The sequence below is a fragment of the Mesoplodon densirostris genome, chromosome 1 (assembly GCF_025265405.1).
Source record: "Mesoplodon densirostris isolate mMesDen1 chromosome 1, mMesDen1 primary haplotype, whole genome shotgun sequence".
Lineage (NCBI taxonomy): Eukaryota > Metazoa > Chordata > Mammalia > Artiodactyla > Ziphiidae > Mesoplodon > Mesoplodon densirostris.
Window position 1 is genome coordinate 47,767,173 of NC_082661.1, and position 27,475 is coordinate 47,794,647.

The 27,475-nt window shown below is 36.7% G+C and overlaps 1 protein-coding gene across 1 annotated transcript in view; it reads right to left on the reverse strand.

The window, feature by feature from the left end:
• Window positions 1-4,829: 4,829 nt before the first annotated feature.
• The window catches only part of ZFAND4 (zinc finger AN1-type containing 4), a 79,423-nt gene continuing 56,777 nt past the window's right edge, over window positions 4,830-27,475 (reverse strand). Inside the window, 4 exon segments of the mRNA XM_060120087.1 lie at window positions 4,830-4,965; window positions 6,088-6,205; window positions 11,830-11,884; window positions 12,401-13,576. Coding sequence (XP_059976070.1) covers window positions 4,830-4,965; window positions 6,088-6,205; window positions 11,830-11,884; window positions 12,401-13,576 — 1,485 coding nt within the window.

A 27,475-nucleotide genomic window follows, 5' to 3' on the forward strand; every position in this document is an offset into this window, starting at 1 on the left:
CAATACTTCCACTTTTATCCTTGGCCCCTACCCACACTAAGCAGGCACATTCTTCATAGCCATGTAAAAATCATCAACTATTTGAAAAAGATCAGTAACACAAAAGAAAGAGATTAACACTGCGAAATAATCCAAGAAAATGAATTGAAAAAATTCAACTAAAAACAAAAGTTTCAGTTTCCAGAAATAAAGCTGACTAGGTTATTGGAGCCACTCCTCCGGCTGAAACTGATGGACAAAAATTTAAATGTATATATTCTTAAAGAATCAAAGAACTAGCAAGATTCTTGAGAATCACTGGGCTAAAATCTAAGTGAAAGCATGCATCCAAAGAGGTAGGCAGAGCACTGAAATCCTGTCTATACTAAGTGTATACGCCAAACCATGACTCACAGGGCCAGGGAGACAGAAGTCAAGGCTCAATATCATTCAAGGGAGACCCTCTCCCCTCCAAAGCTGGGATCGTACTCCACCCCTCACCCCTAAAGCTGCAAAGAAAGGTAACTTGGAGCTGGTGGCTGGCTGAGACAAGCAGGAACATGTGAGAAGTAAACAAAAACCAATCACTGGAATGACTAGAGATAGTAAGTACTGGTAAGGATGTGAAACAGGACTCTCAAACTGCCATGAGTAGAGATAAGCTGGTAAAATCCATTTTGGAAAATTCATTGATATCATCTAATAGGTTGAACGAACACAATAATCATCCATGATCCAGCAATTCTGCTCTTAGGTGTAGACTCAAGAAATGTGTGTACATGTGCTCCAGGAGACATGTGCACAAATGTTCACAGCAGCATTGTATATAATACTCAAGGCTAGAAACAACACAAATGTGCATCAGTGGTAAATGGAAACATAAATTGTGGCACAGTCATATAGAAGAATACTTCGATAAAAATTAAGTACAACTACATGTGACACAAGTTAAGTCTCATAATCAACACTGAATGAAAAAAGCCAGATAGAGAATGCATGCCATACAATTCCACTAGGTAAAGGTTTTGGTTTTTGTAAAGCAAAACTGCAGGGATACATGCTTAGATGGTAAAACCATTAAAAAATGCAAGAAAATGACTATCACAGCATAGAAGGATGGTGGTAGTGATTGGGAAAGGGTAGGAGGCAGGAATGAGTTCTGGGGTACTGGCAATGTTTCTTATTTCTTAACGTGGGCAACAGTTACAAAGAGGTTTGCTTCCTTCAGGAAGTAACAATGGAGTTGGCATCTGAATAAAGAGTGGCTGTTAACAAGGGAAAACAGGCTGGGAAAACTACAAGTTAGTGTGGGCAAATCCCAGAAAGCATGGATAAACAGCACAATATGAGGCTGGAGAAGTAGATGGGGGCCAGACCACAGGAGCCTTACTAGTAGTAAGAAGGGTTAAGGATTTGGGTCTTTATTCTAAGAAAACAAGAAGTCACTGATACATTGCAAGCATCGATGTGCTCAATTTTTTGGCTCTGCAAGCACACTACAGTTAAGAGTAGACAATGGGTTATGAAGGACACAGAACTAATTTAAGGAGCCCAGTTAGGAAGCTATTGCAATAGCTCAATTGAAAGCTATGGTAACATGGACTAGGGTAACTGCAGAGGAGTGAGTGAATTTGAAATAACTACTGTAACTAAAAATAACTAATCATTTTGGACTAAATATGTGTCTCCTCCAAATTCATATGTTGAAGCCCTAACCCCCAGCGTGGCTGTATTTGGAGTAAGGAAGTAATTAAGATTAAATGAGGTCATTAGAGAGAGGCCCTGATCCCATGGTATTAATGCCTTTGTAAGAAGAGACATCAAAGTTCCGTGTGTGCACCCTGAGGAAAGACCATGTGAGGACAGAGAGAGAGCAGCTCTCTGAAAGCCAGGAAGAGAGATCTTACCAGAAGAGATCTTACCTGCTGGATCCCTTGATCTGGGACTTCAAGCCTCCAGAACTGTGAGAAAATTAATTTCTGTTGTTTAATTTCTGTTCTCACAGTTTTCTCTGTTTCAGCCACCCAGTCTGTGGTATTTTGTGTTATGGCAGCATGAGCAGACTAACGCACTAAAAAATTGGGAAGTACAGTCTTGAAGTAATGTGTTATCATGCTAAATTCCTTACCTGTAATAATGGGGCATCAAAAAATAATGTTTATATTGGCTACTGTTATGACGGTAACTACCAGAAAAACTAAAATAGAAATTATTAAAAGAGATTGGGGGAGGTATACGGTGACATTTTTACTTTCATTTTTCATCTTTATATAGTTTTTCTAAAACTATGTAATTTACTTTCATCAATCACTTTGAAAGTTTAACATAATTTTCAAAGAAAAATGAGAAAATCATACCTTCTTTCCTAAATTTCAGTCATTAGCGTCAACTTTTATGATTTTTGTTGTATGTACCCTTGCTTGACAATTTTCAATCCGTTTTTTTTAACCTATATCAATTTATTTTATTTTCAACTTAAGTTACTTAGAGTTACATTATTTTCTGATACAATATATAATTATTAAAAAATGTTCATCCATGTATCACTTAAAATCATCTCATGTTCCAGGAGTGGTATAGGGGTCATAATTTGGGAAACACTGCTACATACAGGACTGAATTATCATGATGGCATAAAACCATATGAAACATATATCAGAAAATTAATTCCTGTCTTCTTTTTTATAATTAAATACCTCCACAAGTTAACAACACTGATAAAATTTTAAAACATCTTAGTATTTAAAATTCCCATATTAGAATGATTAAAGTTCACTAAACTTGAAAATATTTCATGTAGGTAAAAATTAAAAATTTTCAGACTTTTAGTGTTGCTAAAACCAAATGCTTACTGTTTAAAAAAATCCAGAAACTAGATTTTATTATATAAAGTTAGTTTAGTTATATAAAACAATATAAATGCCTTCATTTTTTTGTCATGGTAAGCTGTCCAATAAAATTAATTCATTTAACTAATGTTTAACCAGTGCCTATATGCAAGGCATTCTGCTAATTACTAGCAATGCAAGGATAGATCTGAAGTCTCTAAAAATTATGATCACTTCCCCATAAGAATTTAAGGCATAAAGAAATGCCTCCCAGGGGATATATGTATGTATATAGCTGATTCCCTTTGTTATACAGCAGAAACTAATACACCATTGTAAAGCAATTACACTCCAATAAAGATGTTTAAAAAATATATATATATATACATATATATAATTTCTTGAATTAAACTGGTTTATTTCTCAGTGACTTAGAAATTAGAAAAAAAAGACTCAACTTTGACCAAAATCTTTGGTAAACTTAAAACAAGACTTATTTCTACATGGTCTTGGTTTATAAAGCATAGTGCACTAAGCATATACCAAACATGTCCTAAGCATCCATATTTATCTATAGAATAAATATGTCTTGGCCCATTTTTCAGCAGCCTAGCCATGTAATAGAGTAAAAGCTGAACTGCTCAACACAGATGGAAATATTTTTCATTAGCCTATATAGCCCCCCTTAAAAAGTATGCTATCAACCCCTAACTGCATCACTACTCCACTAATTTCTCACCTTTCCCTTTTGTAAATGTATTTCCTTCTTGCTCTGAAGGAATCTTTCTCCACTCAACATTTAATCTCTTAGAGGAAGCAGAGGAAGGGTAACGGAACTCTTCATTTCATTCAGCCTTGCATGGAGAAAGAGGCCCTGTGGCCCTGTGGAGCACCTAAATTAGCCTTCTGGTACCAGTGCAAATCCCACTTGGGTTGGACTAGAGTTGCAGAGTCTACTTGGGTTGCCTGCCAGCTATTTACCAGGGTGCAGCATCAGATTCAACTAAGCTTCCATAAAGCAAGTGGCCTCCCAAAAGCTGGAATGGTATATTAGCTGCATCTGGGGAGCAGGGCCCTTACACCTTAAAAGCATTCTTTTATACTGACAGTCATTTTTTCCAAGTAGAATAAATTACTGATTTATTTAATTAAATGGTTTTATTTTAATGTATTTATAAAAGAAAAATTATTGTAAATAATCAAATAATCAAAATCATAATGAAACTGAATATTTATTTGAATTTCTCCTGGTAATAGCACTCATCATAAGAAAAACAAACCAAGCTGTGAGATTTTGTTTTCAGTATAGCCATTTTTCAAAAAGTGAAAAGTTGGGTTCTGTATTTAATGGCAACAAGTGGGACATCATCTATTTTAAAACTACCATTCAAAAAGTAGTATTTTAAGAAATATATACTATGATTAACATGATGTGTTTTATAGAATGGATACATATCTGAATGCCAGTCTGAATATGGAAGAAATATATGTGTTAAAACCACACTGGAAAACTAATGTTCTTTTTTTACAAAAAGCTTGAAATAAAAAGGAACTTGCCAGTAAACTCAATAAACTTTCACGTATGGGATATTTGTTTTAAATCCCCACACACCCCACCCCCATAAAAAAATTGTAGATTTGAGTAGAGCCATTACATGAAGGCTCATTTCTGTACATGGAAGCTGGTTACATAGTCAACGTTAACTTCCTAAAGTGCATCTTTTGAAGACTTGTCTAGTAAAACTGCAGTATCAAATATAAAATACTTAACATATGACGTGCAATAACAAAGCTAAATCATTATAGTTTAAAGTTTTTAAAACTACTTTTAAAACTTTTGATTCACCAAAAAATAAAGATGTCAAATACAGTAGCATTCTCGTTCTCCAACAGTATGCATTATATGCTTTTGTTATTTGGCAAATCTTTTGGAGTCGAACAAAAATAATGCAGTCTAAACAATATTTCTTCCGTCCTTGTAATACGATTCCTCAGGCAGAACAGTTAGGTGCAGAGCAAGAGTTAGATTTTTGGAAGTTTTGGTGCATTAACCACAGGATTTGCCTCCTGTAAGTATCTCCTCCCTGCACTCTTGTAATCATAGGTGCAGCTGTGAGTTTCTGCATAGCGATGAGATGCACAGAAGTTGTTTCCACATCTAAAGCACAAAAAAAAGTTTATGTGAATAGTCACATTTCTACAAGAACCTCATCTCTTTGGGAGATCAAAGCTTGATTTCACGTAGTCCAGCAGGAGCCCTTTAGTTCTCTTTAGAATTGCAGGGCTGACATTTCCCTTCTACTCATAAACAAGCACAAGCACCCCCAAAAAAGAACTGGTTAATTGTCTATGAATATGAGACTTTATAATAAAGAATCTCTTCTGGAGTGAAACAGGCTGTTGACCTCTAGGAAGTAGTAAAACTGCAAAAAGCAATAAATATATCTACCACTTCCTCTTATATCTAGTAAACCTGGGAGAACTCTGAATTTCTGAGAAATTCAGTCTCATAAGAAAATTAAATTATGTAAAACCTAACTATGCCATGAAAGGATTTTAAAGTACTTCTAGCAACAAGATAAGCTGTTTCCATTTGAACAGAATACACTCTAAAAAGCAGCAGCTTTGTTTAATGCCTGGCCTCAACCTAAGGGCAGACACCATCCTTGGAGCATATTAGCAATGCTAATGAAAAATAATTATGGGTAGGAAAAAATTAATTATTTTTATAAACATATTATTCATCTGTTTTGAAAAGTGTACCATATAATCATAATTAATAGTACATTAATGTTAAATTTACTCCTTTTTTGTTTAATTTAAAATAGAATCGGGAATTCCCTGGTGGTCCAGTGGTTAGGACTCCACGCTTCCACTGCAGGGGGCAAGGGTTCAATCCCTGGTTGGGGAATTAAGATCCTGCATCGTGCATGCCACTCAGAGTGGCCAAATAAATAAATAAAACAAAACAGAATCTTGGAGGAGGGGTTCTTCCAAGCTACAGTCAAAGAGAAACCAAGTATATCTATCATAAGACAAAGAAAGTACACTTCCATTGGTTTATATATCCTACTTTAAAGGGCAGGGGAGGATCTCATGACTTTGGAAACACATAAGCTATCTACTTGCTCTTCAGCCAATAAGGAGTTCAGCTGGGTCTGCTATTTGAACATCATCTTAATGATGTTATGAATAGGCAATTTAAAGAACATTTTGTATTGTATCCCCACACTGGGTCACCACAAAAAAAGCATCCCAGCTTTTCAGCTAGCCAACCTGCCTGCATTCGTAGCTAGTAGCCAGTCCAGTTTTCTTTCCACAAAGAAAACAATGCTTTGTTGTTTTCTTCTTTGTTTGAATAGGGGCTTTCACAGGTGGGAGGTGATGAGTACATTCTCCTGTTAGAGAAAGCACACCTTGATTAATACAGACATAAAATTCTAGATGTGAAATACTATTAAAACGTTAAACACATTCCTGCCACAGCAAACCTCTAAGCCATAAAAAATTAATTAGTGCTTTTTTTATATCTAAAATTATTTAGAGTTGCAAGTAAAGATGCACTAGAACTGTTATATTTTTTAAGATGTGGTAGGTTTCTACTGACTAGGACATATTTTTAGGACTTATAGTTTTTACATACCAACACCTTTCTAATTATTTCTGAGGACACTCTGTATATTTAAAGTATACTGGGGCTTCCCTGGTGGCGCAGTGGTTGAGAGTCCGCCTGCTGATGTAGGGGACAGGGGTTCGTGCCCCGGTCCAGGAAGATCCCACATGCCGCGGAGCGCCTGGGCCCGTGAGCCATGGCCGCTGAGCCTGCGCGTCCGGAGCCTGTGCTCCGCAAGGGAGAGGCCACAACAGTGAGAGGCCCGTGTACCGAAAAAAAATAAAATAAAATAAAAATAAAGTATACTGAACTTTGGCAGAGAATCAAGAAGAATATCTGGTTCAAAATCATATTTATGAGGCTTCTGAGGAACAATATAATATGTATTATAATCACCCTGTTCTTTGACACCAAGAAGGAGCACAGGAATATCATGAAACTGGGCTTTTAGACCTAATTATACCATAGAAACTAAATTCATCAAAACCAATCTGTTCATTTTTATAACAGGACATGTATTTTTCTCCCTAAGTTTCTAAGTGTTTAAAGGTCAACTCAGTTCTCACATACAAAAAGCATTCTGAAAATTTTAAATGTTATATTTATATAAAATATCATATTATCAATAGTGACTCAGGGTACACTGCTCGATTTCACAGTACTACTACCTTTTCAGAAAATATTTACTGGGGCTTCCCTGGTGGTGCAGTGGTTGAGAGTCCACCTGCCGATGCAGGGGAAACGGGTTCGTGCCCTGGTCTGGGAGGGTCCCACACGCCGCAGAGCGGCTGAGCCCGTGAGCTATGGCCGCTGGGACTGTGCTCCGCAACAGGAGAGGCCACAACAGTGAGAGGCCCACATACCGCAAAAAAAAAAAAAAAAAAAAGAAAATATTTACTAAATTCTGGGCTATTGTAACAACTTGATTTTTTACCTTAAAAATAAGAGCACACCTGCTATTATATGAGAAAGAATTAAATCAATTTCTTTAAATACTAAGTGAAACGCTTTTAGAACTGAGCAGAATTCCAACAAACCCCACTCATAAGCATAGAGACTCAATGTCACTAACCATACTTGTTACACTAACAGTATAAGTACACAGTGCATGGTGGCACCCAAAGGCCAAGAAACAAGAGGCAAACAAAGAAAGCAAAAACAAAGGGAAGAAGTGAGAAGAAAAATGGTAGAGTGTCAATAGAGATGATACCTATTCTCTACTACTGAAAAAGGTTTGAGAGGTCTGGGCTTAATGTTTATCTGGCAGCTAAAAGTCTCTGAAAATACTTCAAGGGTTCAAAAAGTTGGAATTACAATTAATTGGCACTATGCCTTTTGCCACAACCCAAACTGGGTGCTGGATATACAAGCCCAGTAAAATTAAGTATGCTTTATTACTAGGCTAAAATACAGTCCAAGATCTTGCCCAAAACTGGAAAAAAAAATTGCCTAAAACTGGAAACTAACTTATGACTCCTAATGGTGGCCAGGCACCAACTCAAGTTAATAAGCACTTTCTTCTTCAAGTGCACTTAGAGTTATCAAGAACATTTCACAAATGTGATGGGATACTTTCCTCTTCTTAAATAAAAATAAGACAAGCATTTGCACAGGACACAGGAAAGGCATATACTACCAGATATCCTCTGAAGCTCATCTAATTGCAATTATCTTTGAAATTCAGGCTTTGGATATTCTTCCTTAAACAACAGTAGAAAAAAATCTGTTGATGAAAATTTAGTTCAGTGTAGTCATATTTTCATGCTTTTCTTTGCTTGGGGGTGCTTAGTTCAATGTTTCCCAAGATTTTTTTTTATTCAAGAACTCTTGTGATTGTGCAGAAACAGAGAACATAGTAGTGACCGAAATAAGGTGGCACAGAAACATAACCGCAGTCTTCTCCTATGAGAATGGTTTCTATATATCCTTCTACCAACCAGAGAAAAAAAAATTATTAGTCATATACTCCATGCTAGGAACCAGCCCTAATATATAGGCTCCCTACTACCAACAGGAAAAATTCAACTTCCATGGATTGACATTCAAGGTCACATGTCCAATATGATACTTTTCTAACTTTCCAGAGTCATTTTCTGTCATTTGCCACATCATACCCACCCTGAATGATGTGCCAGACCCATTCACATGTGCAATCTCTTCTTCTAAAATGCTCCAGTAACCTTGTCAACCTAGTAAAACTCTACTCATCCTGTAAGAAGATATCATCAATCATCAACTCCTCTCTGAAGCCTTCTCTCAAGTGTGTAATGAACATATGAATAAAGAAAAAGTCAATAAAATGATGCCAATGCGAACAGTTGCTTTTCAGAACGAGAGTAAAGATATTTGGATTAACTCACTTGATTGGCATTTCCTAAATATTGGTCTAATTGGTCTAATTAGACCAATATTTAGGAAATATGGTCTAATATTTGATCTAACACAATAATCTATAAAAATTCACCCAACAGAATAAGCCAGCAAACAAAGTATTAAATGGTGTTCAAGATGCAAGTTTGGTAATTATCTGCCTAAAAATGATAACCAAAGCTATGACGATGGATAAGATTTCCAAGGGAGACCCTACAGTGAAAAGCAAAGAGGCCGATGGAGGAACTTGATTAAGTCAATTAAACAAAACTTATGCCAAAACTTTCACAGACTCTTCTAGGTAATTCAGAATGATACAGTTATTAATGAAATAAAACAGCATCAAGTTACATAGCTCTAGTTTGGAGAATCATCACTGCAGGTAGCAGCTGATGACTTGACCTAAATGAAATCAATCAAAAGAGTATACACCTGGGGACAAGCAGAGGGACTGGTAAAACAAGTTAAAAAGAAAACTGAGGCTTAAAAAAAACAAAAACAAACAAAACCAAAAATCTACAAAAATGTAATAGCCCAGAATAAAAAAAGATAAAAAGGGAGAAAGAAAGGAAAAGAAAAAAAAAACTATTTCAAGAAGAAGGCCATAACAATCAAGTAAGATAAGGATACAGAAGTATCCACTGGATTTGAAATTATGTAGATCTTTGGTGACCTCAGCAATGGCAGTTTCACATGAGCAGCGAGAAGAGAAGAAAGCACTGTAGGCTGAATTAGAGTTGAGAGAGAGGGGACAAGTACAACACAAACTTCCAAGAGGCTGAGCTGTGGGTTAGGACTGGACAGATTTAAATAGGTGTCAAAGAAAAATAATTATAACATTAAAAGTAGATACATTATAATAATCAAAACAGTGTGGTACTGGCATAAATACAGACATACAGATCAATGGAATACAATAAAGAACCCAGAAATAAACCCTCACATATATAATCAAATGATTTTGACAAGGGTGCCAAGACCATTTGATGGGGAAAAGGATAGTCTTTTTAACAAATGGTGCCTCGAAAACTGGATATCCACATGGAAAAGAATAATATTGGACCCTTACATTACACCATATATAAACATTAATTCAAATGTATGAAAGACCTAATGTAAGACCTAAAACTATAAAACTCCTAAAATAAAATATACGGGAAAAGCTTCCTGTCACTGGATATGGCAACAATTTATTGAACACAACACCAGACACAGGCAACAAAGGAAAAAATAGACAAATTGAACTTCATGAAAATTAAAAACTATTGTGCATCAAGACATTATCAACAAAGTAAAAAGGCAACCTACAGAGTGGGATAAAATATTTGCGAATCATATATAAGGAATTAACATCCAATATATAGAGTCACCTAAAACTCAACAACAAAAAACAATCAGATTCAAAAATGGGCAAGCGATTTGAACACATATTTCTCTGAAGAAGATATGCAAATGGTTAAGCACATTAAGAGATACTCAACTTCACTAATCATCAGGGAAATGCAAATCAAAATCACAATAAGATACTACCTCACACCTGTTAGGATGCCCACTATCAAACAAAACAAAACAAAACAGAAAATACCAAGTATTGGTGAGAATGTAGAAAAACTGGAAACCTTGTACACTGCTGGTGGGAATGTGACATGGTACACTTACTACGGAAAACAGTATGGCAGTTCCTCAAAAAATTAAAAATAGAATTACCATATGAATCAGCAATTCCACTTCTGGATATATACCCAAAAGAATTGCAATCAGAGTCTCAAAGAGATATTTGTATACTCGTGTCTGTAATAACATTATTCACAACAGGTAAAATGTGGAAGCAACACAAGTCTCCATCCATAGATGCAGAGGTAAGCAGAATGTTGTATATACATAAAATGGAATATTATTCAGCTTTAAAAAGTATGGGAATTTTGACACATGCTAAAACATAGATGAACCTTGAGAACACTATGCTAAGTAAGCCAGGCATGAAAAGACAAACACTGAATGATTTCACTTATACGAGGTACTTAGAGTAGTTAAAATTATAGAGACAGAAAATAGAACAGTGGTAGCCAAGGCCTGGGGAGAGGGAGGAATGAGGAGTTAATGTTCAATGGGTACAGAGTTTCTGTTTTTCAAGATGAAAAGAGATCTGGAGATGTATGGTGGTGTTCGTTGGCCAAAAATGTTAATTACTTAATGTCATTCAATTGTACACTTAAAAATGGTTAAGATATTAAATTTTGTTATGTGGGTTTTATCACAATAAAAAATTAAAAAGTGGATATATTAAGACTTTAGAACCTTGGGCCTTATACAGTAGTGGAAACAAACCCTAGGTATCTCTTTAAAGATATGAAAGTAACATGGCAACCATAATATATAATGTATTCTTTAGAACTTTAGGGCTACAAAGGTGGTACATCTTTGTTAGAGTTCTCATCTCTAGTCTGGGTATTAAAACACAAAAAATGATGATAGTAATGGCTTCTGAGGAAATAATGGCTGGCCAGTGCACCTTTAAGGTGTTATTGGTAGAAGTGAGTGCTAAGAATATAGTCATTTCTGCTACTATGCCTTGGAAAGGGCTAGTCAAAGAGACTGTCCCTTTCTTTCATCCAGAAAAAAACAGTTCATCAAATGGAGCTCTTACTACTGTCCTTGATATTGGACCATGACTTTAAGAAACACCTTTCTAGGGTATTTCCTCAAAACCCATCCAGCACCCAGCATGGCTCTAGAGTGGCGAGGGACTAGGAGGGTTGTGAACTACATGTTAATTTTTCATGCATCTTAGCTTTTCACATAGACCATATCTTTTCCCAGACAACAGAGACCTCAATTTCAATTTTTATTTGATTCTTCAAATATGTCCTACAGTCAGTTCTCATAATCATTTTCTTAAGTGGAACAAAGTTTAGGGAAAGTTTACTCTGTACATACCACAGAGAATGTTCTCATTTCTCTTTGAAAATTCAAATTCATAGTATGCATAATGCTATGATTATTAGCCTTATATTGTTTTCAAAATTATCTGTTGCTTACCTACTCTTTTCCCTGCTGCTGTATTATTTCCATTCATTCCAATACCACGGGCAGACTACAATTAAAACACAAAACATCTATAGAGGTGAGTTAATGGAAAATAGAAGGAAAGATCACCAAACATGAAATAATTATATTTTATTATAAAAATGCTGCTGAGCTTTCATTTAAAATTATTTAATCTGTTTTTAATTAAATTAACTTGGAACCTGATTGTCCCATCCATCAATATTGTACTTACTCTTTATCTATAAGAAAGTAAAATTTGATGGCTCAAATAAAAGTTCTTATTGAGGAAAAACATTAATAAAAATATTTAGTATTTAAAAACACATGATAAACTGTTTACACAAAGCTACTTTCAAATTACAGTTCTCAGTTTAAGACCAAAACATTATTTAAAATTCAACTGTCAAAAAAATTTTCTACAAACTAGATAAACATTTTAAGAGAAAGTTATGGAAAGAATTCAACCTTAGGCCTCTTTATTTAATGTGTAAACAAAAAACAAACTATATATTGAATCACTACATGGATAACTAGTAGAACATATTGAAAGGCAAATACTTACTAAAAAAAATTCTGTAGGTTCTAACTGGGGAGAACTTTTCCTAAGGCTTTCTTCCTGAAAATGCTGGAGGTTTGTAAACAGCCCAATTCCAGAGGTTCGAAGCCTGCCTGCCCGACGTGTGCTCTGCAAGCTGTCTCTGCTTGCGCTCCGGGCCAGTGAAGCAAGAAAACCTATATTATTTACACAACCAACAGGCTCTTTGGATGCCTTGTTAGCCATTTCTGTGATATCCCGAGCCTCAACTTTAGAAATAATATCAGATCTTTTCCCAGGTGAATCGACTTTAACAGCTCGAAAGCAAGGAGTCCTAGAGAAAGAAGAATCAGTTATATTTCCAACGTCCAGCGACCGAAGCACATTTTGTGAAGCAGAAGACTGGAGATTCCCAGACTCAAAACATCTGGACTGTCTCTGTGGTTTCACCAGAGAGTTATGTAGTGACATTGGTGCAGAACAGTGAAGAGGTGATAAGAGTCTATTCTTGTGAGGACTTAATTCACGGTGGTCGAGAACTGCAGTTTCTACTGATTCACCACTCGACACTCTTGCAACATATTTAAGATGCTGCTCTGTGGCTTTCAACCCTTTATCACCATTAGTGAGTGAGAATTCTGGATTTACCTTCCGTGTGCCTTCTAAGCCACTGCTCTGTTCATCAGCAATTCCTTCGGTAAAGGAAGCAAACGAACCCACTTCAGGTAGAAGCGATTCTTCAGTTACACACTCTTCTGAAGTTGGAGATAAAACAGTGTCATCCTCATTATTAGATGACAAATTTCCTGAAAAGTTTTTTGTCTGACTAGGTAGGGATGATCCAAGATGGAGAATAGAATCAGCAAGCTCTTTGTCATTTTCAAACTCCATAGCGGGTATCTGAGGTGGTAGTTTGAAGCCACCATTGGAATGAGACTGTGTGTTACTCTCCCAGTTATCGTCTTCCTTAAGAAAATCACTAGCGATAGATGATATGGATCTATCAGCAGGGGGCAGAGCTGCCAAACTTGAAATGGCATTGCTGGCCGAGTCAGGCAGATATGTGTTCCCAGGAGAAGGTAAACAAGACTGCCCAATGTTGGGGAGAACCCTTAACAATCTGTGGCGAGCAGCTGCGGTGGAACTACTGGAAGGTCGAGGAACTACAGGTGGATGAGGTTTTACCTTGACAGCTTTCTTAGGCTAAAAGAAAAGAGGGAATATATAATTCTTTACATGGTCATTTTCTCTGCTCATTAACAAAAATTAATGAAGGAAGAAAAGGTTACTTCTGTTAACATACTGACATTTGGATTACCTCAATCTAAAATGTTTAAAAAGATTAAAATCTTAAGCTTATGACTGAGAAGAATTGTGCTATCTTCCTTCATTGAGTATAATTTTCTGAGAATGTTATAGAGAAATAATTTTATTTTTCATCACTATTAATTGTTTGTCAGAGTTTTGCAGAGAAGAAAACTGATTATATTAGGTATGACATTGTTGACCTATTTTAGATCCCCAACAACTTTTCCTAGTAAGATGAGTAAAGTATTTGGCTAGGTAGCTATTGCAAAAAAGAGTTAACAGACCTAAACTGCTATCCTTGAAAAGATTTGCTTGCAAGGCTGGCCCTTGGCTGGCTTCTAGGAACTTGTATTTCAAGAAGGTTCCTGCTACCATAACGCATAAGCGTGGCTCACTGGGCCTAAACTGCTTGTGCAAGCAATATGGTTTATGCTGAACATCAACTTTCCTTCTGGGAGTCTGGAATTTTGGTACATGCTAGGCAGAGGGTGCTTCCATGGAAAGCTCCTAATAAAACCCCTGGGCAAAGAATCTTTAATGAGCTTCCCTGGTAGACAACATTCCACATGCGCTGACAACTCACTGACAGAGTAATTAGGCATATCTTATGATACTTCACTGGGAAAGCCTGTGCCTGGTTTCCTCTGGACTTCACCCATGCACCTTTTCCCTTTGCTGATTTTGCTTTGTACCCTCTTTTTGCCATAATAAATCTTAGCTATGGGCTTCCCTGGTGGCGCAGTGGTTGAGAGTCCGCCTGCCGATGCAGGGGACACGGGTTCGTGCCCTGGTCCGGGAAGATCCCACATGCCACGGAGCGGCAAGGCTCGTGAGCCATGGCCGCTGAGCCTGCGTTTCCGGAGCCTGTGCTCTCGGAGCCTGTGCTCCGCAACGGGAGAGGCCACAACAGTGAGAGGCCCGCGTACCGCCAAAAAAATAAGAAGAAGAAGAAGAAGAAGCGTGGGTAAACTTCAGTAAAAAGACTGATAGTAAGCATGTAATATATTTAATTAAAGACCTAAAACTAAGAGTGGGGACAAGATTAGAAAAATGATTTGTAAATGTTATACTATCTTAAAAAGCAGAAATAATGCAAATATTAAAAATGGAAGAAGAAAGATGAGAGAAAGTAAAATAAGTTCATTGATTATAACTTAATAGGTAGGAGTCAAAAGATATCTTTTAAAAAGAGAAGACAATTAAGTATGGAAAAGGCAGAATAAGGACATGATAAAAGATATTACTATAAAGTTAAACAACAGAACAAAAAATAAAAGCCTTCTGAAGTACCAAAAAGCACACACTCAACACACTCACATACCCCTACACACACAAAACAGACCATAAAGAAACTGTTAATATAACAAAATAATAAGATATTAAGGACAAAATATAGGGACTTCCCTGGTGGCTCAGTGGTTAAGAATCTGCCTGCCAATGCAGGGGACATGGGTTTGGGGCCCGGCCCGGGAAGATCCCACATGACTCAGAGCAGCTAAGCCCGTGAGCCACAACTACTGAGCCTGTGCTCTAGAGCCCACGTGCCACAACTACTGAGCCCACGTGCCACAACTACTGAAGCCCACACACCTAGAGCCCGTGCTCCACAAGAGAAGCCACCACAATGAGAAGCCCACGCACCACAACAAAGAGTAGCTAGCACCCACTTGCTGTAACTAGAGAAAGCCCACACATAGCAACGAAGACCCGACACAGCCATAAGTAAATAAAAAAATAAATTAATTAAAAAAAAAGACCAGGAGATGAGCCGGGTAAGATGGCGGAAGAGTAAGACGCGGAGATCACCTTCCTCCCCACGGATACACCAGAAATACAGCTACACGTGGAATAACTCCTACAGAACACCTACTGAACGATGGCAGAAGACCGCAGACCTCCCAAAAGGCTCGCCCCTCACTCCGGGCCCCTCCCTCCCGCCCGGCCTGAGTGAGCCAGAGTCCCCGAAGAGGCTGCTCCTTTAACCCTGTCCTGTCTGAGCGAAGAACAGACGACCTCCGGCGACCTACACGCAGAGGCGGGGCCAATTCCAAAGCTGAGATCCAGGAGCTGTGAGAACAAAGAAGAGAAAGGGAAACCTCTCCCAGCAGCCTCAGAAGCAGTGGATTAAAGCTCCACAATCAACTTGATGTACCCTGCATCTGTGGAATACATGAATAGACAACACATCATCCCAAATTGAGGAGCCAGGAGTCAGTGCTGTGCCTCTGAGGTGGGAGAGCCAACTTCAGGACACTGGTCCACAAGAGACCTCCCAGCTCCACATAATATAAAACGGCAAAAATTTTCCAGAGATCTCCATCTCAACACCAGCACCCAGCTTCACTCAACGACCAGCAAGCTGCAGTGCTGGACACCCTAAGCCAAACAACTAGCAAGACAGGAACACAACGCCACCCATTAGCAGAGAGGTGGCCTAAACTCATAAAAAATCCGCAGACAGCCCAAAACACACCACCAGACGTGGACCTGCCCACCAGAAAGACAAGATCCAGCCTCATCCACCAGAACACAGGCACTAGTCCCCTCCACCAGGAAGCCTACACAACCCACTAAACCAACCTTACCCACTGGGGACAGACACCAAAAACAACAGGAACTACGAACCTGAAGCCTGCAAAAAGGAGACCCCAAACACAGTAACATAAGCAAAATGAGAAGACAGAAAAACACACAGCAGGAGAAGGAGCAAGATAAAAACCCACCAGACCTAACAAATGAAGAGGTAATAGGCAGTCTACCTGAAAAAGAATTCAGAATAATGATGGTAAAGATGATCCAAGATTCTATTTCCCAGATCCAAAATCTTGGAAATAGAATAGACAAAATGCAAGAAACAGTTAACAAGGACCTAGAAGAACTAAAGATGAATCAAGCATCGATTAAAAACACAATAAATGAAATAAAAAATACTCTAGATGGGATCAATAGCAGAATAACTGAGGCAGAAGAATGGATAAGTGAGGTGGAAGATAAAATAGTGGAAATAACTGCTGCAGAGCAAAATAAAGAAAAAAGAATGAAAAGAACAGAGGACAGTCTCAGAGACCTCTGGGATAACATTAAACGCACCAACATTCGAATTATAGGGGTTCCAGAAGAAGAAGAGAAAAAGAAAGGGACTGAGAAAATATTTGAAGAGATTATAGTTGAAAACGTCCCTAATATGGGAAAAGAAATAGTTAATCAAGTCCAGGAGGCAGAGAGAGTCCCATACAGAATAAATCCAAGGAGAAATACGACAAGACACATATTAATCAAACTGTCAAAAATTAAACACAAAGAAATCATATTAAAAGCAGCAAGGCAAAAACAACAAATAACACACAAGGGAATCCTCATCAGGATAACAGCTGATCTCTCAGCAGAAACTCTACAAGCCAGAAGGGAGTGGCAGGACATAATTAAAGTGATGAAGGAGAAAAACCTGCAACCAAGATTACTCTACCCAGCAAGGATCTCATTCAGATTTGATGGAGAAATTAAAACGTTTACAGACAAGCAAAAGCTGAGAGAGTTCAGCACCACCAAACAAGCTTTACGACAAATGGTAAAGGAACTTCTCTAGGCAAGAAACACAACAGAAGGAAAAGACCTACAATAACGAACCCAAAACAATTAAGAAAATGGGAATAGGAACATACATATCGATAATTACCTTAAATGTAAATGGACTAAATGCTCCCACCAAAAGACACAGATTGGCTGAATGGATACAAAAACAAGACCCATATATATGCTGTCTACAAGAGACCCACTTCAGACCTAGAGACACATACAGACTGAAAGTAAGGGGATGGAAAAAGATATTCCATGCAAATGGAAACCAAAAGAAAGCTGGAGTAGCAATTCTCATATCAGACAAAATAGACTTTAAAATAAAGACTACTAGAAGAGACAAAGAAGGACACTACATAATGATCAAGGGATCGATCCAAGAAGAAGATACAACAATTGTAAATATTGATGCACCCAACATAGGAGCACCTCAATACATAAGGCAAATACTAACAGCCATAAAAGGAGAAATCGACAGTAACACAATCATAGTAGGGGACTTTAACACCCCACTTTCACCAATGGACAGATCATCCAAAATGAAAATAAATAAGGAAACACAAGCTTTAAATGATACATTAAACAAAATGGACTTAATTGATATTTATAGGACATTCCATCCAAAAACAACAGAATACACATTTTTCTCAAGTGCTCATGGAACATTCTCCAGGATAGATCATATCTTGGGTCACAAATCAAGCCTTGGTAAATTTAAGAAAATTGAAATTGTATCAAGTATCTTTTCCGACCACAATGCTATGAGACTAGATATCAATTACAGGAAAAGATCTCTAAAAAATACAAACACATGGAGGCTAAACAATACACTACTTAATAACGAAGTGATCACTGAAGAAATCAAAGAGGAAATTAAAAAATACCTAGAAACAAATGACAATGGAGACACGACGACCCAAAACCTATGGGATGCAGCAAAAGCAGTTCTAAGAGGGAAGTTTATAGCAATACAATCCCACCTTAAGAAACAGGAAACATCTCGAATAAACAACCTAACCTTGCACCTAAAGCAATTAGAGAAAGAAGAACAAAAACATCCTAAAGTTAGCAGAAGGAAAGAAATCATAAAAATCAGATCAGAAATAAATGAAAAAGAAATGAAGGAAACGATAGCAAAGATCAATAAAACTAAAAGCTGGTTCTTTGAGAAGATAAACAAAATTGATAAACCATTAGCCAGACTCATCAAGAAAAAAAGGGAGAAGATTCAAATCAACAGAATTAGAAATGAAAAAGGAGAAGTAACAACTGACACTGCAGAAATACAAAAGATCATGACAGATTACTACAAGCAACTCTATGGCAATAAAATGGACAACCTGGAAGAAATGGACAAATTCTTAGAAATGCACAACCTGCCAAGGCTGAATCAGGAAGAAATAGAAAATATGAACAGACCAATCACAAGCACTGAAATTGACACTGTGATAAAAATCTTCCAACAAACAAAAGCCCAGGACCAGATGGCTTCACAGGCGAATTCTATCAAGCATTTAGAGAAGAGCTAACACCTATCCTTCTGAAACTCTTCCAAAATATAGCAGAGGGAGGAACACTCCCAAACTCATTCTACGAGGCCACCATCACCTTGATACCAAAACCAGACAAGGATGTCACAAAGAAAGAAAACTACAGGCCAATATCACTGATGAACATAGATGCAAAAATCCTCAACAAAATACTAGCAAACAGAATCCAACAGCACATTAAAAGGATCATACACCATGATCAAGTGGAGTTTATTCCAGGAATGCAAGGATTCTTCAATATACGCAAATCAATCAACGTGATACACCACATTAACAAATTGAAAGAGAAAAACCATATGATCATCTCAATAGATGCAGAGAAAGCTTTTGACAAAATTCAACACCCATTTATGATAAAAACCCTGCAGAAAGTAGGCATAGAGGGAACTTTCCTCAACATAATAAAGGCCATATATGACAAACCCACAGCCAGCATCATCCTCAATGGTGAAAAACTGAAACCATTTCCACTAAGATCAGGAACAAGACAAGGTTGCCCACTCTCACCACTCTTATTCAACCTAGTTTTGGAAGTTTTAGCCACAGCAATCAGAGAAGAAAAGGAAATAAAAGGAATCCAAATCGGAAAAGAAGAAGTAAAGCTGTCACTGTTTGCAGATGCCATGATACTATACATAGAGAATCCTAAAGATGCTACCAGGAAACTACTAGAGTTAATCAATGAATTTGGTAAAGTTGCAGGATACAAAATTAATGCACAGAAATCTCTGGCATTCCTATATACTAATGATGAAAAATCTGAAAGTGAAATCAAGGAAACACTCCCATTTACCATTGCAACAAAAAGAATAAAATATCTAGGAATAAACCTACTTAAGGAGACAAAAGACCTGTATGCAGAAAATTATAAGACACTGATGAAAGAAATTAAAGATGATACAAATAGATGGAGAGATGTACCATGTTCTTGGATTGGAAGAATCAACATTGTGAAAATGACTCTACTACCCAAAGCAATCTACAGATTCAATGCAATCCCTATCAAACTACCACTGGCATTTTTCACAGAACTAGAACAAAAAATTTCACAATTTGTATGGAAACACAAAAGACCCCGAATAACCAAAGCAATCTTGAGAACGAAAAATGGAGCTGGAGGAATCAGGCTCCCTGACTTCAGACTATACTACAAAGCTACAGTAATCAAGACAGTATGGTACTGGCACAAAAACAGAAAGATAGATCAATGGAACAGGACAGAAAGCCCAGAGATAAACCCACGGACATATGGTCACCTTATCTTTGATAAAGGAGGCAGGAATGTACAGTGGAGAAAGGACAGTCTCTTCAATAAGTGGTGCTGGGAAAACTGGATAGGGACATGTTAAAGTATGAGATTAGATCACTCCATAACACCATACACAAAAATAAGCTCAAAATGGATTAAAGACCTAAATGTAAGGCCAGACACTATCAAACTCTTAGAGGAAAACATAGGCAGAACACTCTATGACATAAATCACAGCAAGATCCTTTTTGACCCACCTCCTAGAGAAATGGAAATAAAGACAAAAATAAACACATGGGACCTAATGAAACTTAAAAGCTTTTGCACAGCAAAGGAAACCATAAACAAGACCAAAAGACAACCCTCAGAATGGGAGAAAATATTTGCAAATGAAGCAACTGACAAAGGATTAATCTCCAAAATTTATAAGCAGCTCATGCAGCTCAATAACAAAAAAACAAACAACCCAATCCAAAAATGGGCAGAAGACCTAAATAGACATTTCTCCACAGAAGATATACAGACTGCCAACAAACACATGAAAGGATGCTCAACATCTTTACTCATTAGAGAAATGCAAATCAAAACTACAATGAGATATCATCTCACACCAGTCAGAATGGCCATCATCAAAAAATCTACAAACAATAAATGCTGGAGAGGGTGTGGAAAAAAGGGAACACTCTTGCACTGCTGGTGGGAATGTGAGTTGGTACAGCCGCTATGGAGAACAGTATGGAAGTTCCTTAAAAAACTACAAATAGAACTACCATATGACCCAGCAATCCCACTACTGGGCATATACCCTGAGAAAACCATAATTCAAAAAGAGACATGTACCAAAATGTTCATAGCAACCCTATTTACAATAGCCCGGAGATGGAAACAACCTTAGTGTCCATCATCGGATGAATGGATTAAGAAGATGTGGCACATATATACAATGGAATATTACTCAGCCATAAAAAGAAATGAAATTGAGCTATTTGTAATGAGGTGGATGGACCTAGAGTCTGTCATACAGAGTGAAGTAAGTCAGAAAGAGAAAGACAAATACTGTATGCTGATACATATATATGGAATTTAAGAAAAAAAAATGTCATGAAGAACATAGGGGTAAGACAGGAATAAAGACACAGACCTACTAGAGAATGGACTTGAGGATATGGGGAGGGGGAAGGGTAAGCTGTGACAAAGTGAAAGAGCGGCATGGACATATATACACTACCAAACGTAAGGTAGATAGCTAGTGGGAAGCAGCCGCATAGCACAGGGAGATCAGCTCGGTGCTTTGTGACCGCCTGGAGGGGTGGGATAGGGAGGGTGGGAGGGAGACGCAAAAGGGAGGGGATATGGAAACATATGTATATGTATAACTGATTAAATTTTTTATAAGGCAAAAAATTTTTAAAAAAAGACCAAATATAAAAGTCATACCAATAAATGTGAATGTGATTAAGTGATATATTTTTTAAAATTTCAAATTGGTTCACAAAGCAAAAAACAACTCTATGCTGTATATAAAACATCTTCCTAAAACAAAGTAAATCAGAAGTTAATAAAAAAAAGATATGAGAAAGAGTACACAAAGCAAATTAAAACAATAAGATATCAAGGGTTATGGGCCTGATATCAGGCAAGGAAAATTCAAGCTGAAGGTCAGAGATGAAACATTTTATAACATCTAGAATTGGCAGTATAATGAAAATACAACAGTTATTAATATTTATGCACTAAATCACACAACCACCTTCTTAAAGCAAAAACTATGGGAGATGAAAAGCAAAACACACAGAAACCCACTAATAATTACAGACTTTCACGTATCACTATTCTCATTCTAAGAGAGAGCAAGCTGACAAAAAAATAAGGAAATAGAGGACGATTTAATAACGTCAAATCTTACAGACAGATATCAAATTTTTACCCTGATAACAGAGAATGAGCCATTTTCTTAAGTATACACAGGAGAGTCATAAAGAGTGATATTAGATCACAAATAATCAAATTCTATCAAGCAGATATGGAAATAACATTCTCTGACTTCTATGCAATAAAAAGAGAAATTTAAAAAAATTAAAAAGCCTCTCTCGCCAGGAGTTTTTTAGACTCAAACTACTCTTGGATAAAAAGGGAACTATCAACTAAAAATGCAAAATTTCTTTTAAAAATTAAAGAAAATACTACAAATTGACATTAAGTTCTCCCTGATGAGCTGAACTGAAAAGAATATGTCATCTCCGTAATATCCTGCCAAAAATGTTTGACCTGCATCTAATCATGATGAAGCAATAAGACAAACTCAAACTGAGGATATTCTACAAAATTGGCCTACACTTCAAAAATATCTGACATGGGCCTCCCTGGTGGCGCAGTGGTTAAGAGTCCGCCTGCCGATGCAGGGGATATGGGTTCGTGCCCCGGTCTGGGAGGATCCCATATGCCGCGGAGCGGCTGGGCCCGTGAGCCATGGCCGCTGGGCCTGCGCATCCGGAGCCTGTGCTCCGCAACGGGAGAGGCCACAACAGTGAGAGGCCCGCATACCGCAAAAAAAAAGGAAAAAAAAAAAAATATCTGACATGAATGTCCAAAAAAGGCTAAGAAATAGTTCTGTATAAAAGCAGACTAAGAAAGCATTACAACTAAATACAACAATGCATGATTCTTGATTGGATCCCAGATTGAAAACAGAAAGAAAAATCAAAATAAAACAAAATGCTATCAAATACATTATTGAGACATGGAGAAATGTGAATATGGATGAAGTAATGTGTATCAATGATAAATTATGTGTGTGATAACTATATTGTGGTTATGTAGGAGAAGGCTCTGTTCTTAGGAGTTATATACTGAATTAAATATTTAGGGGGAAATGTTACGATATCTGCAACTAACTCCCAAATGGATCAGGTAAAAGAAATAGGGAAAGAAAACAAATGTGGAAAAATGCTAACTGGTGAATCTAGGTAAAATTTTCATGGTTGTTCACGGGTATAACATTTCTGAAGGACTGAACATTTTTCAAAGTAAAAAAGGTAAAATAAGTGTTCAGAAAAAATCTAAGAGACTTAATTGCCAGGAGCCCTAAATTAAAAGAAACACTAAAAGATTCAGATGGGAGGTAAATAATCTTTAAAGGAAGCAAGTAATCGCAGGAAAGAAAAAGAGCAACAGAAAAGGTAAATATGTGGATAAATATAAATAATATTAGCAATATAAAACAATTTGAGGGGCTCAAAATATATGTAAAATTAAAATGCATGACAACGACACAAAAGGTGTTTGGATGTATAAATGGAGTTAGTGTTCTAAGATTCTGGCATTAAAAGCAAAGTGGTAAAAATCATTTTTATTAGACTATAAGTAGTCAAGAATGTACAAATAATCTCTAGAGTAACCACTTGACAAAGCTAGTATAATAGTAAATAGCTAACAAAGTAGTAGAGGATAAAAACTGAATAACAAAAAATAGACTAATCTAAAAAAGGACAAAAAAGGAGAGAAAAAGAAACATAAAACAGGTGGTTAAATAGAAAATAAATAGTAAGATGATAAAAATCCACATGTATCGGTAATTACACTAAATGTAATAGATGAAAATCTTAAGCTTGTCAGTTTAGATTAAAAACTAATAAAACTAACCATGTACTGACTACAAGAGACAATTCTTAAATATAGGAACTTGAGTGAAAGTAACAGAGTGGAAAGATATATAATAGAAACATAAACCAAAATAAAGCTAGCTCAGCTATACTAATAACAAAGTAGCTTATACTAATAAGACAAGTGCATTACAAGACATAAAGAAAAACGTTTTTATAATGATAATAATTTTTATAATAATATAAACTACAAGAAAGATATCACAATTCCTTGGATATCATAAAATCTGTACTAGATCATTTGATCTAGTTTGACAGAGTTTCAAAATACATAAAGCAAAAATAAACATCTTAAAAGGAGAAACACACAAATCTACTACCAGAAAGGGAGATTTTTAATACACTTCTCTCAATAACTGATGGAAAACAGACACACACAAAAATTAGAAGACCAGAACAACACAAATAACTTATCTAATTGATATATACAGAACACTATATATATGGACAGATTACACAGTCTTTCCAAGTGTGTAAGTGGCATTTATTAATATGCTTAGTCACAAATCAAACCTCAACTAATTTCAAAGGCTTGAAATCATTTAGAGTATGTTCCCTGACCACAGTGATATTAAACTACAAATCAGTAATAAAAAGGTACATAATGGGACTTCCCTGGTGGCGCAGTGGTTAAGAATCTGCCTGCCAATGTAGGGGACACAGGTTCAAGCCCTGTTCTGGGAAGATCCCACATGCCACGGAACAACTAAGCCCATGTGCCACAGCTACAGAGCCTGTGCTCTAGAGCCCAAGAGCCACAACTACCGAGCCCACGTGCCCCAACTACTGAAGCCCGCACATCTAGAGCCTGTGCTCTGCAACAAGAGAAGCCACCGGAATGAGAAGCCCGCATGGCACAGCGAAGAGTAACCCCAGCTCGCCACAACTAGAGAAAGCCTGCGGGCAGCAATGAAGACCGAACGCAGCCAAAAATAAATAAATAAACAAATTTATATCTTTAAAAAAGGTACCTAATATTCCACATTTGTAAACTAGAGGTTCGCTTCTAACTAAGCCATGAGTCACACTGATATAAAGATTTAATGTAATCCTTGTGAAAATTCCAATAGCATTTTTGCAGAAATAGAATAATCCATCCTAAAATTCGTAAGTGATTTCAAGGGACCCCAAATACTCAAAATAATATTGACACATAAGAACAAAGTTGCAGGTCTCACACTTCCTGATTTCAAAACTTATTGCAAAGCTAAAACTTACTGCAAAGCTTATTACAAAGTTGGTGTGGTACTGTCTTTATGTCAGTACCACACTAATCAAAATGGTGTGGTACTGACATAAAGACAAACATATTGACCAATGGACTACAACAGAGAGCCCAGAAATAAACCCTCACATATATGGTCAAATGACTTTCAACAAGATGCCAAGACCACTCAATGGGGAAAGAACAATTTCTTCAACAAATGGAGTTGGGAAAATTGGATATCTTCATACAAAAGAACGAAGTTGGACCCTTACCTTGCACCATATACAAAAATTAACTTAAAAATGTATCGGAGACCTAAAACTGTAAAATTCTTAGAAGAAAACAGGAAGAAAAGCTTCATGACATTGGATTTGGCAATGGTTTCTTGGATATGACATCAAAAGCAGGGGCGGGCCTCCCTGGTGGCGCAGTGGTTGAGAGTCCGCCTGCCGATGCAGGGGATACGGGTTCGTGCCCCGGTCTGGGAGGATCCCATATGCCGCGGAGCGGCTGGGCCCGTGAGCCATGGCCGCTGGGCCTGCACATCCGGAGCCTGTGCTCCGCAACGGGAGAAGGCCACAACAGTGAGAGGCCCGCATACCACAAAAAAAAAAAAAAAAAAAAAAAAAAAGCAGGGGCAACAGAAGAGAAAACAAATAAACTGGACTACATCAAAATTTAAAGCTTCTGTGTATCAAAGGATACTACCATCAGAGTAAAGAGGCAACACACAGAATAAGAGAAAATATTTTCAAATCATATATATCATAAAGGGTTAATATCCAGAATATATAAAGAATTCTTAAACCTCAACAACAAAAACAATAACCTGATTCAAAAATGGGCAAAACACTTGAATGGATATTTCTCTAAAGAAGATATACAAATGGCCAACTAGAACACGAAAAGATGCTCAACATCACTAATTATTAGGAAACTGTAAATCAAAACTACAACTATGACCTCATGTCCATTAGGATGACTACTATTAAAAAAAAAAAACAAGTATTGGTGAGGATATGAAGAAATTGGAAGCTATGGAAAACAGTATGGCAGTTCCTCCCAAAATTAAAAATAGAATTACCATATGATCTTAAAATTCTGGGTAAATTTCTGAAAGAATTTAAAGTGAGGTCTCAAAGAGATATTTGCATACCCTTGTTCATAACAGCTTTATTCACAATAGCTAAAAGGTGTAAGCAACACATGTCTCCATTGACAGATGCATGGTTAAGTAAAATGTTGTATATACATATTTACTCAACCTTAAAAAGTATTGAAATTGTGACATAAGCTACAACATGGATGAACCTTGAGGACATTGCTAAGTGAAATAAGTCACAAAAAGACAAATACTGTAGGATTTCACTCATATGAGGTTCAACAAAGTCACATTCATAGAAAACAGAGAGCAGAATTGTGGTTGCCAGGGGCTTGGGGAGTAGAGAAATAGGGAGTTGTTTAATGAGTATAGAGTTTCCATTTGCAAGATGAAAAAGTCTGGAGATTGGTTGCTCAACAGTGTGAATGTACTTAACACTACTGAACTGTATGTACACTTAAAAATTATTAAGATGGTAAATTTTGTTATATTTATTTTACTATAATTAAAAATTTTGTAATGTTAATTATAGAATCTGGGTGGTGGCTAAATGGGTGTTCACTGTAAAATTCTTTCAACCTTGCTGTATGTTGGAAAAGAAAGGAAAATTAAAGACCAATTTCTCTGATGAACAAAAAATCCTAAATAAAATATTAGGAAATTTAATCTAAAGATATAAAAAGGAAAATTCACCACAACCAAGAGTGGTTCATTCTAAGACTGATTTCATATTTAAAAAAAATAAATTCACCACATTATCAGAATAATTTTATTCAGTGTAAAATACTTTTTAATTTCCCTTTGGATTTCTTCTTTGACCCATCAGTTACTTAGAAGTGTGTTATTTCCAAAATATTAGATTTTCCAGATATCTTTGTTGACTCTTAATTTTATCCATTGTAATAAGAGAGCATTTTTTTTCACACACACACACTGTATTTTATTTTTAGAAGAGATAAACTGACACCAAGCATTGTAAATGGATGATGACAACAAAAGCAACAATGATTGCAATTACCAAACACAAAACACACTCATACTATGAAGAGAGCATTTTTTGTATGATTTGACTCTTTTAAAATTTATTGGGACTTGTTTGATAGCATACAATACAGTTTATCTTAGTAAATGCTCTGGGTGCACTTAAAAAGAAATGTATATTCTGCTGTTGTTAGGTGGAGCTTTCTTTAAACGTCAATAGGGACAAATAGGTTTACAGTTGATCGAGTCTTCTTATATCCTTTCTGATTTTCTGTCTATCTTTCCTATCAATTTTTGACAATGCGAGTTATATTAGAAATCTAATATAACTATGAATTTATCTATTTCTCTTTGTAGCTTTTGCTTCATGCATTTTGATGTTCTGTTATTAGGTACATAAACATTTAAGATTGTGGGGAAAGGATTTTATTTTTAATAGAGTTAGGTCAACTGTACTCCATCTGGAA